At 42.4% G+C, this 14,641-nt stretch overlaps 1 protein-coding gene and 1 long non-coding RNA gene across 4 annotated transcripts in view; one reads left to right on the top strand and one right to left on the bottom strand.

Moving 5' to 3' along the window:
- The window catches only part of LOC117148771, a 97,009-nt gene that overhangs the window by 62,457 nt on the left and 19,911 nt on the right, over positions 1-14,641 (bottom strand). For both annotated transcript variants that reach the window (XR_004459924.1, XR_004459925.1), the window contains exon 2: positions 9,724-9,771. This is a non-coding gene — a long non-coding RNA (uncharacterized LOC117148771). The remainder of the gene's footprint in view (positions 1-9,723; positions 9,772-14,641) is intronic.
- LOC117148766 lies at positions 39-1,254 on the top strand. 2 transcript variants are annotated; one of them, XM_033316364.1, is made up of 2 exons: positions 39-313; positions 387-1,254. In XM_033316364.1, exon 2 carries the CDS (start codon positions 471-473, stop codon positions 1,071-1,073), a length of 603 nt encoding a protein of 200 aa, XP_033172255.1. In that variant the 5' UTR covers positions 39-313; positions 387-470; the 3' UTR covers positions 1,074-1,254. The 2 variants fall into 2 exon arrangements, with proteins under 2 accessions (XP_033172255.1, XP_033172254.1); XM_033316363.1 differs by having other exon boundaries at positions 377-1,254.

Below are 14,641 nucleotides of genomic sequence, written 5' to 3'. Positions count from 1 at the left end.
GGCTCTCCAGATTTGTCAGAGCTCCGTGTGGGGCATTATCACACAGCTCGTTCAACGTTTCGGTCGACACATTCTCGAGTCAAGCTGAAGCACTCTCTATTCGTAAAACCAGAACAAATTCAAATTGTAAATTTTACTCTGTCCCTTCTTTACAAGTTTTTTAGTTGCCTTTCGATAAAATTGCGTTGAAAAGTGTATTCAAACGAAACCACCGAACAACCGAGCCAGCAGCGGGCATTCCTCAACTTGCTACGAAAGCAATACGCGCCAAGCAAGAAAGCGGCGTTTCGCGTAACAAGCAAGATTGCCAAAGGTAAGTTCATAGCAGTGGTACTAGTACAAGGATAGATTAGTTACGAACTACGAAACCGATTAGCATATTCTAGCACCTACGCACAGTTCCAAGTCGAGCAAGACCGGTTGTAGTAATATTTTCGGGAGACATACTCAAACAGTGACATAACATCAGGATGTCTGACAACTCGGCCGTGAGCTGTGTGCTCAACGTTGTTCTCTGCGGAGCCGCGGGCTTTGGCTTCTACAAGATTGGACCCAGCGAACACCCTTACGCCTTCACAGCCTGTGTGTTCGGCTTCTGCCATGGACTCTTCGGTTTGGTGAGCGGTTTGACCGGCGATGACAATGCCAAGAAGGTCACCGAGACGACCACATCGATCATGGAGATCATCCCGCTGCCGCTGGTCAATGTGGAGCTCTATCTGGCCGCCGAGAGCAACAACATTGCCTTGGGCCATGGACTCTTCATCGTGCCGCTGGCCGTCAGCGTGATCCTGACCTTCTTCAAGGGCGAAAGCGGGGATGAGAGCGAAGGAGGCGCCCTTGACACCCTGAAGACCCTGACCATTTTGGGAAACATCACCTCGCTGGCGTATCTGGCGATCAATGAGAGCAGCTGGAACCTGGGCGGCATGGCCTTCCTGGCCTTCATGGCCAAGTTCGGTGCCAAATTCTGTGAGGAGCAGATCAGCGAGGGCAGCGGCGAGCCGGTGAACTATTTGAGTTGGTCGGGCTTCTACTTCCTCACCGCCATGGCCGTCTCTGGCGAAAAGTAGGCCGAATAGGGGAATCTGGGAATCTGGGGCATTCCTAGCCATCAGCTGAGTCAGCAGTAGCCCATGCATAGCCTCTTTTCCCGAAAGCTTTCCGCCTCTTCCTGGACACCAACACATTCGATCTTGGACGAGCAAGGTGATGAATAAATTATTGGACTGATGCTGCGCTGACTCGTTAATATTTCAATCATTTGGCTTTAATATTTAAGAAATATACATTAATTGGAAACTGGGAAATCGATTCGATGTTAGTTGTTTTCAAATGGGTAGCTATTTCGGCGCGACAAAGAGCGAACACTTTTAATTGAGGCTTGTTTAATTGTTGCGGCATTGCATTCCGCTCGAATCGATACGACTCGATTGTGACCGAGCCATTGGGCAACCAAAAGCCCATTGGCCACGCCCAGGGCTTGCCGCCCCCCGCCCGACAACCGAAGTACATAAGACCTACACCAGCCCGCCCCATTGACAATAAGAACTAATAAATTTTAAGACCTAATGTCAACAAATCGGCGGTAAGCAGGGGCACGCACAATCCGCACAGTGGAGCCCGGCTACCAGGGCAGCCAGCCCTGTCTTAGGGCCGAAGCAAAAGGCAAAAAGCAAAAAGCAAAAAGCAAAAAGCGTGCTCAATGAGCATGACAGCCACAAAACAAAAGCCAAATAGCCCAAAAAAAAAAAAAAAAGTAAAGATATAATAAAAATTGTTGTACATTTTTGGGCCGTGTCTTGTGTCTTGTTCATTGTTATTTTTATGACTTAGTGCCAATGGGTTTTTGGTATTTTTCTTTTTTTTTTTTTTTGGGGTGGGGTTCAAGCCGAAGTTACGTGCTAATTTCTGGCCGACTGACGAAATCGAAACTGAAACTGAAAACTCGGCCCAAGAACTGGTTGTTACAGAAATATTTGTGTTATCGCAGGTAATTGGCTGGCATTGTCTGTTTTTCTTTCGCTTTTCCCCGCCTCGAGAGTGGGTAGTCGTGGCATTGGACAAGTTTTGGAGATCAGGGACCCTGGGCGCACTTGCTATCTGCCGATCACATCCGCTTGCTAAAAATCAGATTGATTTGTGGAGAGCAGGAGAACGGCGCCACATCCAAACTCAAGTGGTATACTAAATATTAAAATGGGCTTAATGTGTGGTGTAACTCCGAGTTCAATAACTCCTTGTATTCGCACTATCCAGTCAGTTCTGTCGCTCGTTTTCTGCTCAGCTTGTTTATCCAAAGCCATTGAATGCGAACTGAAGTACTCTGGGATGGAGTGGAGATATGGCCAGTAAGTTGATTGGTTTTTGTGTCCGCATATGTAGATCGATCGATTGCTGGCTGCTCTGGGGGAAATTAGATTTATTACACCAGGCGATGATTAAGGGAATTTGCGGCAAGTGGCAAGTGCCAAGTGGCACTCCAGATGAGCCGGTGGCCCCTTCAGCGGCTCCACTTGCCAAATAAAGCACTGAGAAAGCCGCATTTGGCATAGAATTGAGAGTTTATCAAAATAAAAATAAAAAATAAAATAATATTAATAAAAAGCATTGCTCCTCAAAAGTATATCTAATTTGTATCTAACAACTTGAAATGGTTTACTATATTTTTAAAGCCCGCGCTTAGTCACCCTTTTTTCTCCTGGTGTACGGGTACTCCTTTGTGGTCTTTCCCACAGCCTCGGAGCTTGAATCTGAACCAAAATCAGAACCAAAATCAGCCTCAGACATCGGCTATATTAATCTCTTGTTATTGTTGTGCTCTAAACAGGCGGCGGAGATGATTAATCGCTTTTTGGCAGCGAGATACTTCGAGTGGCGCAGCCACTGGGCCTGTCTATCAGTATATCAGTTGTGGGCCTTTTGCGGTAATATTTATAGCACTGATCATATCTGCGTATGTCCAGTACATTTTGAAGTCCCCCTACCTCCATACCTCCAATGGCCCTTATCGAACCTGGTGAAGGGTTATGTGTTTATATGCCGCCCCCAGTTACACCTGTCAGCCGGGTGGTTATCTATATTGCTTTAGTATATCTACTCGTATCAAACGATTGTATTTTTCGTCAGTTGCATTCTCGTTTTCCACTTCCAGCTCCATTTTCACCAAATGAAAATACATTTTCCAGGAGCAAGCAATTAGCTGTGGGGAGCGCCATTGTTTATATTGCATCCACGCTTCCCAGTTACTTAATAATGCATAATACCTGGGGGCAATTAAATATTTTATTTGTGCCATCGATTTGGCCGCTTTTCGAACTCCGATCAATAGCTTGGGTTTTTTTTCAGCAGGGAATTCTTTAAGGTAGCGCACAGGGAGAAATAACTGTGAGACTAACTTAAAATCAATTTTATAATGTATTGGGTTTTCAAACTGGACAGCTATGCACACATACCAATTTTCATGCCGTTTTGACACCGATAACGGCCATTTCATCGCGGAAAACACGAAGTTAACCATTTTGCTGATACTCGTACTTTTTTGCACCGTGTGCGCTGCATATACTCACACTCGCACACACGGACACATTTTATGGGCCGCCCGAGGGGAAAATTGGCCAGGTACGAGGTATTAGCATTAGCATTCATCGGGCATTCAGGTTTCGCCGGAGCCGGAGCGAAGAATGCCGGCCTCCCCCGCCGCGCCCCCCTCGCCAAGGTAACAGGGTCTTGGTATGCGAATGCTGGAACTTTTGGAATTAGAATGTAAAGTGAAAGGAGTTCTACGGGTTAATGCCATGCCAAAAGAGTCCCCCCCAGCTACCGCCTGCGTGCCTCATCTTTGGTTTCTTCTCGCCAGTCTTCTGCTTCTTCGTTGTCTTTCTTTCTTCAGCGGACGCCATGCGACGTTTTAATGAATGAGGAATGACTGCATGAAAATTGCCCCGGCACGATACGTTCACGAAAGCAGATATATGAGATGTACCAATGTATATATCTTATGTTCGACTACAGCGGGATGCAGAAAAGATATACCTGCAGAGAGACCCAGACCCAGACCGAGACCGAGACCCTTGGGCTGACTGTGCAAATATGAGTGCCATTGCGGTGAGGCCGGCAGACAAATTATCGCCAGTCGGCTAAAAGGCAGTTAAAGCCTCAAATGGGTCGAATTTTTCATGGGGACACGGATGTGAGATCAGGAAGTTATGCTTATTTTTAGACGTGGGTGGAATTCTCTTCTTTAAGTGAAATAAAAGAAGAGAAAAAGAAATATACAATTGAGACAATGCCAAAGTATTTAAGGCCATCCAGGTTCCTAGCACTTGGCAACATGAAAATGTAAAGTAAATTCTCAAATAAGTTCCCTCGAGATTTCGGCAAATCAGAAGAATATATGCGACTTTAATCCCACACTTTCGAGGTAAAAAGGAGGATAATTGTCTAGCATCCGATCGGATTGGATCGACTTGGATCGGATCGCATAGCAATGAGTGGCGGAAGAAGATTATTAACACAACGAAATAGTTTTCGTGTAGGATTAGTGGGGAATATATTTAGACAGACAGCCAGACAGAAGCGAAACGAGCCGAGCCGCCACTTTGAGGAGGTGGAAATGAGTGGGTGGGATTGGATGGATGGACGAGACGCGGAGAGATGAAGATGTCGCCTGACAACCGCGTGCACTGCGCGAAAAAGAATCCGATTTCAATTAGTGCCAAGCAAGTGCTTTGCATCGTGTTTTCGGTATTAGCCTCAAAACTTAACTATCGTACATTTGATACGATCTTTGTGAATTATTCAAAGCTTAAACGTTATGTGCTAAAAATAAAGCTAAAAAAAAAAAAGAGAAAATTGTATGTTCGTATTTTAATATTTCGAGTGCAAAGAATCTCTTCGTTCTTTCTTCCGCATGTCTGAGTCTATTTTTAAGACAACTAATCGCCCAGAACGCCGACAGCGTCGCCAAAGGCCGCCAACGCAGTCGCAGCCGTTTTCCACATTTCCATTTTCCCCTGCCCACTTGGCAGCTTACATTTTCCGATAGCGAAGCGCATTCCACTTTCCATTTGGCCGAACTTCAATCTCAGTTGGCCAGGAAAATGTCTAGTTGCCATCGGACGCACATAAATTAATTGACATTTATGGGAACGATTTTCTTATCTCCGGGGGGAAAATCCGCAGCGAGGAAAAGCTAACATTGCCCCAAGTTTATTTTTACACTTGCATGGAATTTTCTATTTGTCAGCGGGGACATCTCATAGATACACCTCTCGGCGAGTTTTCCCCGTTTGAAAACGGTCTATTTTATTTTTATACAGCTAAATATTTTGTACACTGCTCCGCTTTTCTTTTCATTTTCTTTTAACGGCAAGGCGCCTTGGAATACACTAGTCAGCAGGGCTACTTGCCAATAAATTCCGTGGGATTAGTTGGAGGTGTCAGCAAGTTTCTCGTAATTCAATTTGTCCTTTTGTTTATTAACTTTTTTTTGCGCCACAAAAGTTGCTCTAATGGAATTAAACCATTTGCTTGCCGTCCAGTGTTGGGTTCATTTTGGCACTGGTTCTGCAATGCAGCAACTTAATTATTGCCACGCCTCCAACTCAGGCCATACCCAAACGCCCACCTCAGCCCCTTGTGTGTGTGCTTTCTCAGTTTGATCAAACTACACTGTACTTGTGTTATTAAATAATTGCGAGTGCTGGGAATTTTCAGAGGAAAAACTCCGACGTGACTTCCGTTGCCATGCGAAAAACTAACCCCCGCCCCTGGGAAATCGGGGGGCTGGAAAATCGAGGGGCCGGGCGGGACCCGGGGCTGTCAACAGGATATGTCTGCTGCGATGTCGTCGTCGGTTTGCTGATGGCATAATTAATGCCTTGCTGTGACAACGACTGCAAATGCAATACGGTATGTTTTTCCACCCCTTTCGGCTTTTGAAGTTTTCCTATTAACACACGCTTTTCCGGTTCGGCCCCAGCGCTTTCCACTCGAGGTGGGAAATGGTGAAATGGTAAAAGAGAGCGGGGGCCACGGAAAATTGAAAACAAAAATGCAACTTTGATTGACAGCAGCCAAGTGCTGCCCACATTTTGGCATGCCGAGTGCGACTTCCAGGTTTTTTCAGAATTTTCAGGAATTTGTAACATTCTCTAGCTTTGAACTCCGAGATGGCCAATTAAAGTGCGATGAGAAAACTTTTTAATTCGTATAGAAAATGATTATTTGAAAACATGCATGGTTTCTAAAGAATTACTATTTTAAGTTTGTTATAATTTTTTTTTGGTTGATAAAACCGCCTTTTGACCATTTCTGGCGAAATTAGCTTGCAAATATTTTGTGGGCGCGCCGCTTTTCCAGCGTTTTCCTCGCCACGCCCCGTGCTATTTTCCAGCCAAGGAAAAAGGGAAGGGCGAGGCCACCCACCAAAATGACTTCGGGCCGTCGAAAGTGAAATACATAACTGAGCAGGAAAATCGGCGTGGCCCAGTGCATAATAGACACATTTTCCGATCTGCCGAAAAACCCGTTTATGCGATCCACTTTGATTCCCAGTGATTTCGTTTCGTTCCATGCCATTTCGTTCCGTCGCTCACCAGACAGACCGTCTGCGGCAATGCGGATGCTTGGTGCGAAAGAGACGGCCTCTGACGAATGAAAAGAGATGGCCAGAGCCGGGAAAACTCAATGAATGGTAGAAAAAAAAACCCCTCTAGCTGAAGGCTGACTGCACTGCGAGAAATCAATGGACTGCAAGCAAGAATGGCCAACAAATGAATGAATATCGCAGTAGATATCCATTCCCGACCAATAAAAAGGCATTTCCAACACTGCAACTTGCGTCGACATTTTCTCTCCGTGTAGTGCAAGACTGGCTTGAATACTTGTACGTAGGCAGCGATTGAGGATCTCAAGCAAAAGCACCACGAATTGCCATGGCCTGTAGTTGGGATCGCTGTTGCAGCCGAAGCCGCAGTCTCTCTGTATCTTTTTCTATGCATCAGATAAGTTAATTGGCCGCTTTGGCCCAAAGGGAAACAACGGCAAGCGTTTTGGCCGTTGATGTTGCCTGTTGCCGCTGGCAAAACTTGTTGCTGCCGTGCCTCTCAATGTGCAACGCCAGCAATTGCCTGCAACTCGTAACCCAGTGACACAGTTTTGATTGAATTGAATTGAATGGAATGGAATGGAGTGGAGTGGAGTGGAATGGACTCGGTTTGTGCAGGTTGTGCGAGCTATGTCCCTCAGAAAGCGATCTGATCGAGTGCCAGTCGCATTCTACACAAGTGTGAATTCTCCTAGAACCAACAGCTATCATTTAAAACTGTTAAGAATGTTTACAAATTCCCTTAGTAATAGTAATACTATGCAAACAATTAATATCATTTTACCGCACTATTTCCCATTGCCCAAATGCATATGTATTTGATTTAACCCATCGCAAAGTACCTTGCCACAATCATTTATTCATCTGCCCGAAATTACCGCACACACACCCCCCACCCCTCGCCGTCGGGTGCGATAATTTAATTAATCCGACATGACAATTCACAAAAAGATAATTGCTAAATTGCCGCCAACAACAATGGCATGAGGCATGAACAACGACAAAAAATGGCACAGAAATAGCAACAAATGCAATGATAAATGATTTCAATAATTGACCAAAAAGGTAAACACAAAAAATTAGTTTGAGAAATTAGTTAGTCGCATGCAATTGCATTGATCGGGAAATCAGAGAGCGTATCACTCGGTGCCCATGTGTGGGCCACAAAAGGGTTAAGCAAACTGGCAAAACTAAGCATTTTTCCAATTTTTTGTTGTATTTCTTTTTTTTTTGCTCTCTTTGGCGCCACAGCAGTTTTCATTCATAAAGGCGTTGCGCGAAAGAGACAGCAGGCGACGTGCGCTGCTGGTTTAACGCACCGCTGAATTTGAGTTTGTGGCCAAAGTCTTTCGTTTTCGTTCCCATTCCTGACCTCGTGCTGCATTTTCAGCTTTTCATCGGAAATTCAATTGTCAACGGCATGCAAAACAGAAGCAGAGACACAGACAAAGACAGATAGAGCTACAGAGAGAGTGAGAGAGAGCACAACTGCCGCCGACAGAGACAGAAAACTGGCCATGCAAGCCGGCTTCAGTGTTTTACGTTTTCAGTCTCGTACTCTCATACCCTCGCAGAAATCATGCCCACATATATTTGTTTAAAATAATCATTTTTTCCAGCACGAATTAATTCTTTAGAATGCAAAGAATTCTTTTCCAATTGGACTCTCCGAAGAAATGACACAATGGTGAGGTGATAGGGTATGCAGTCGTCGACTAACGAAGCTTACTGCACTCGCTGCCTCTGATTTTTGCAGTGGCAGCTTACCTGGCGCTTTGCTCGTGACGTAATTCCAACCCAGGGGGGGAGGGGGTTGCAACTGCCACTTGGCTTTGACACATTGCCAATGAATTGCCAACTTCAGGTACCATCCGTATGCAATATGCCAAGGCGAAATGCAGATCTTGTGGAAAAATCATCTACGTCCCTTTGGTTTGAAGAATTCTTCGCTCGATTCGCTTAACCCATATTTTAATCAGGATTGGCGAACACTTGGCCACATACCACATCGTATCGGTCGCATAAATAACACTTCCAGCGCGTTCAAATGCGATTATTCATTGGTTGCATTTTGGAATGCCGCCGATATGCTAATCAGTTTAAATGGGTAGAAAAGGGTTTTGATGCCGGCAACTTTGGGATTGCGATTCAAGTGAATTTGTCAGTCAGTTTTTCTATCGAATTTCTATAGTAGTATTACATATATCTATTAAAATGTGCTTACAAAAGAAATGTAAATGCGATTTACAAGTGTAAGCTGTGTTTAAAGCTAAAATACTAAGTTTAAACCGTGCATAAATATAAAACAGTAAGTGTATGCTGTGTATAAAGCTAAAATGCTAAGTTTAAACAGTGCATAAATATAAAACAGTAAGTGTATGCTGTGTATTAAGATAAAATACCAAGTGTAAAGGGTGTATAAATATAAATTAATTGTAAAGTCTTAAGAACAAAACGGTGTGAGCGAGATAGAGGAGAGATAGAGGAGAAACGAGGTTAACCAAAAAAAATTGTGTTACATCTGTACATAAAAACCTACTAGTTTTTTTAAAGATTTTCTGCATTTTCATTTCATTTAGTTGCTATACATGTTGAACCAAATGAAATTGTTGCAGCAACAATGTTTCTAAACACATAGGAACACAACCCACTCAAACAACAAAGCAAAAGTACTCACAGAGAAACACTCAAGAGTTCAAAAGAGAGCGTGAAAATAATGAGAGAGAACTTCATATTATCTCATGCTTTAAAAACGAAAACGCATACAATGCGAAGCAGTATTGTTTTCTCTCTCCTCTCTTCGCTAAATTTGCAAAAGAGTAGAGGGATTGAAATGAAAAAAGCTCAGCCGGCAAAAGAAGCTTTTCAATTTCACAATTGCCATTTTCCAAATGACGCCAGGAAACGAAATTGAAATTTCTTTCACTCTACTACGTAAACCGTTCACTCACATTTCGAGACCGCGTAGAATTCTTTCGCAGATTGAGAATTCATTTTGTTCATTCTTTATCAGCTGCTCGGTTAGTTTCAGTTGTTAGGGAATCTTTCAATGTTTCTCAGTTTTTAACAACAATATATCCACGTACAAACTAAACGTTTTAAACGGTACTTACCCAATCACGCACATCATTAGTTGAGATGGTCCTACAATCCACTTGCTCCTGCAAATAAAAATATAGTTATTTTGAAATTAGAGAGCTGTATTACATGTGAAAATGGCCAGCATTTATAGAGCCATTAAAGCGGCAAGTGGGAAAGTTCTCCATGGATAGGGCATTAGGTATTTAGTTGGCCCTCGGCGTGGGCGTCGTCCGAAATGTCTGCGAATTTCCCTCTTTTCCGCCCGCTTTTCTGTTTCTGTCGGCCCGGTCGTGAACGTGAGTGAAAGGAAAACCGGCGTTACCAACAAAATGGGCCCATGAAAATACTAAAAAAAAAACAGAAAAAAAACGAAGCGAAACAAATAAAAGTTGGGGTAGAGAAGACGGGAGTCCCAGACAAATTTAATTGCGGCGGCGTCCTAAAATTTGAAAGGGGGAGGGGGGAGGGGGGAGGGTGAAGTTGGAGATCCATTGATTTTTTCCGCGATTGCCACGCCCATTTGGTTGTGCGAATATTTATGTTACAGCCGTCTAAAGATATACACATACAGATACGGATCGGTGCGACGTCGTAAAACTGGTCCAAATTTATAATTTGACATTTATGCATTCTTTATGATTATTTATTACGTTAATTTTTGATTAAAACTGGCGTCGACAACAACCCCTAGCTCGTCTGACGCCCAAATCGCCGCCCCATTTCCCCGTCCTCTTGATTCATTTGCGACATTTATGGCTCCGCATTCTGACTCAATTAGATGAACTCGGTGGGCCTGGAAGGATGAAGTTCGTGATCTTGAAATTGATTGAAGGGGGTCTTCCACGTATGTAAATACATACATATGTACATTCTGTAGCTTGAGTGGCCGTACTAAGATTGGACTAAGTTTTATTGCTCCGTATTAGGGTAGCATTCGCAGGGCTATGAAATTCTGCTAGCCACACGTGCTGCCACCAACAATTATTCTTACTTTGTATTTCCGAGCGCGATTAATGTGAATTTCGCATTCGCATTGGACTTAGAGACAGGCCAGTGGCATCAAGTGCAAATTTAGCCGGGAGGGGCGGTCATAATCAGCACCATACATAAATTATACAGACAAATGCACACCAGACATACATATACTTCAGCCATCTACTACAGCTACTCATACTATATAGAAGTCTATTATCGTGCATTCGAATTTGAGATTTCTCCCCATGCTTTTCGCTGATTTAATTATTTTAATTTCAAATTTCGCATACACCGCTTTTGGTTTATTTTTTGTGTTGTTTTTTATTTTTGCTTGCTTTATTGCCCGTCCAACATCCGTCCCCGAACTTTGTCAACTGCAGTTAAAATTTATTTCATTTAATATTTCGCGGCGCACGAAGGCTCCATCTAAATAAATTGTACATACATATGTATGTAGGTATGTAAAAAGCTCTCTAAAAAATTAAATGCCTGGCGCGTCTTTTTACATGCTATGCAACATGCGAAAATAAGTCGTAAAGTCATTTTTAAATAAAAGTGCCAATATAAGCAAATGTGTGCACGCTTTTTAGTCGTCGTTCGTTCGAAACAGCGAGTGACGCATGTACATATGTATGTACATATACGTACATCATTTGCACACTCGCCAATCGTGCCCTTGGCCCTCCACCAGTCGAGCCAAAGATTATGATGCTATGGTTAATGTTAATGGGATTATGTCTAGGGTTCATCAGTTCCGGGATACGACGATAGCTTTGCTGCAACCGAGCATTGGGTTCAGGAATAATATCAGCTCAACTGCGATTTGAATGACAGTGGCACTAGGGTACGATAGTTCGCAGATAAGATTACAAATCTAGCGAGATAGAGTTTTCAGCGAGAGAGGGAGAACTATTAGAGATGAGTGGTAGTTGCATAACCAGGATGGTATCTAGTGGAGTCATAATAGAATTAAACAATGGCTGTACTACCAATATAAGAGTCTATTTTTGGTAGCTCGATTGAGTCCTGGTATTATCTTGAGTACACACACACACACACACACAGTTGATACATTCCAAAGGCAGTGTACTGAAACTGAAACCTGATAACAAGTTCGTGATCTCACGCTCGGAAGCAGTGTGTCCAAAAATAAATTATTTTCATATCTGCAATTACCAATTTCCCATAACTCGTGCCCAAAAACTATACATATGCACATATGTATGTGTTATCAATAATGCAATAGTTCGTGGAATTTACACTCAAGTTGTCCCGATTGTTAATTGTTATTATTTTCGTATTCGCCGATCGAAGGTCCGATAAATGATTACACATTATTTTGATTGACTTGGTCCAGGCGCCGTGTGTACTATTATTATTATTATTATGTCTCGGCTGCGTCTTTGTTTATATTTTGTTGTTGTTTTTGCCCAATCGCGCGGCTATTTTCCATTGCAGTGTTTTTTTTTTTAGCATTTTTACGTAATTTTATTTCGCCTTCTACTTTGCCCTGCACTTTGTCACCTTCTATCAGTCGTTTTTTGTTTGTGTTTTTTTCCTGGTTCCTATTTGTTGTTTTCCTTGTGCATTTGGCAAATTAGCTACGCTGCACCCCCCCTTTTCCTTCAGTGTAAAATGTCAACACAAGGGGTGCAGTTATCGTAAATTTCTGTTTGTTTTTCTCGCCACCCATTGATTTTCATTTCCACAATGGGCATTTTGGACTGGGGTGAAAAACTCGATCAGTTTTAGAGCAATTAGTTTTGATATCGATAATAGTTTCTAAATTTGCTGTAAATTCTTAACAATTAGATGTAATAAAACGATTTTCCTAATCGGCTTCCAGACATTTTTCCCGTCGCAATTGCCCCTTTTAAACGGGATACTTGTATGTACATATGTATGTACATATATATACATGATACATACATACACATAAACAAAACAACGTTGGGGTATCTCCTTACTGGCCGCTCATTACTTGCACTTTTCCCTTTGTTTTAGACGCTTCATCAGCATTTCAAATGTGGGAAACGCCAGCGAGCGCCGCCCACCGCTGCTGTTCAGTGGGCGTGGCGATGGAGCGGCGCCAAAGGCAAAAAAAAAAAAATCAAGTGATAAAACCCGAACATTTCCTCTCAGTTACTCGGAAAAGAAAACTAGACAAACGGACGTAGGTCCTGAAATTTATTTTAATTGAATCACTAGTCCGGTGTTTTTCTTGCAGTGCAGCTGATAAGGCTGCAGTGAGAGAGGACATCTGTTAATTAGCCATGCACGTGGCTTTCATTTCTACGGAGCTTTGGCTTGGCGCCATTTTCTCTCGTTTGGGGAGCACGGCACCTTGGCCACGCCCCGCCCGCCGCCCACCGCCCACCGCTAATACAGTTTACAGTTACGCCGAGAAGCGGCAAGTAGTGTCGCTCAATAATCGCATTTTCCATTGCATTTGCACGAGCAACTTTGGCCCTTTGCTTATATGCAAATGCAAATGCGAATGAATAAGTATGTGCATAATATGCCCGCCAAATCGCATTTAAAGGCAAAAGCAAACTGCAATATTAGTTTTACACCGGGAAAAAATCATCGAAATTCATAAACTTTCGCAGCCCTAAGTTATATATTATATTTATATTTTATATTCTTAGTTATTTCTATGCAAATATTTCACTGTATTGATATGTATGTATGTATAATTTTGGTATAAACTTAACTTGTGTATTTTACAAGTTCCTTAAAACCTGCTTATAACTTTATGATGTGTACCTTAGAATACCCACCTCTTTAATGTATCCTATTAAATGTGTTTCAAGATCATTTTGAAAACCCACAGGTGTTCTTTCTGTACCCTTAAAGTTGCCTATTTTTTCTTTCCTACTTTTTGACTTTTTCCGTTTGGAAAAAAAAAAAAAAAAAAAACAATTTGGCAAACAGCATTTGACTACTTGCTGCTGATGCTTTCGCTGCTGTTTGCTGTAACTCCTTTATCTCTGGGCCAGCTACAATACAAATACAACCAAAGTCAAGTTCATAATTTCAATTTTCAAGGTTTTCGGTAAACATTTTGCAACAACAGGGGCAAAACAAAGCGGAACACCAGAAAAACAAAGTAAACATGCCGAAATAGCGCGAAAAGATGGCAAAAAGAAAAAAATGTGCAAAAAAGAAAGAGTAATGTGGGATCGTAAATGGTTGGGGAAATTCGGGCTTGTGTTTGTGTGTTTGTATTTTATTTGACTTGTTTTTTTTTTTTTTTGAATTTGTTTTTATTTTTTTTTTTTTGCCGGCTCCCATTCTCCACTCATTTGTTTTGCTTTGGTCTTTTGTTTACGAGTATTTTATGGCGGGCCAATAATTGCACTGCCACAGTTGGTCCTCGATATCAACGATTAAATACTATAACCACCTGATCTGATTGAACTCAAACAATAAACACAAGTGGTATTACATATGTAAATATGTATATCCGAATTCTCAGTGAAACAGAATTATTACTTAACCCATATCTCCGTGAGCGATCGTTTCGGCAGTTGTGGTTGGGGTGATTTCCCCGCGAAAGGGTTTCGTGGAAACTACTTTCTTAGATAATGAAAACTGGCGCCTGTCTTGCCGGCATTTTGCGATAATTCCCCGACAAGTTGAGAGGTGTGAATACGAGTATGTGAGTGGTGTATCTAGGAATTCGGGCCGAGGCGGAAGGGTATGCCAGTTTACTCACTGCGTTCCGCGGAAAAAACTCACACAATTAGCCAGCGGCTCTTTGAACCCGGCGATTTGATATGCATAAGTTGTATTTGATTGCTACAAAGATAGGTTTATCTATAAATTTGTAGGGGGATAGACAATTTAGCTGTAAATCGACACGAATCAAGATTCCCCCCACAAAGCTGCCAAGTCACTGCCATTGCATTTGTCAAATAAATGAATGAAATGAATTGAAATGAACTGAACTGAATGAATTATGGTTAAATATTT

The sequence above is a fragment of the Drosophila mauritiana genome, chromosome X (genome assembly GCF_004382145.1).
Source record: "Drosophila mauritiana strain mau12 chromosome X, ASM438214v1, whole genome shotgun sequence".
Classification (NCBI taxonomy): Eukaryota; Metazoa; Arthropoda; class Insecta; order Diptera; family Drosophilidae; genus Drosophila; species Drosophila mauritiana.
The sequence above is the reverse complement of the archived record's forward strand: the minus strand, read 5'-3'. Positions and strand labels throughout refer to the sequence as shown.

Coding starts and splice junctions, on each gene's coding strand:
- LOC117148766 (XM_033316364.1), top strand. CDS start 471: ATGTCTGACAACTCGGCCGTGAGCTGTGTGCTCAACGTTGTTCTCTGC.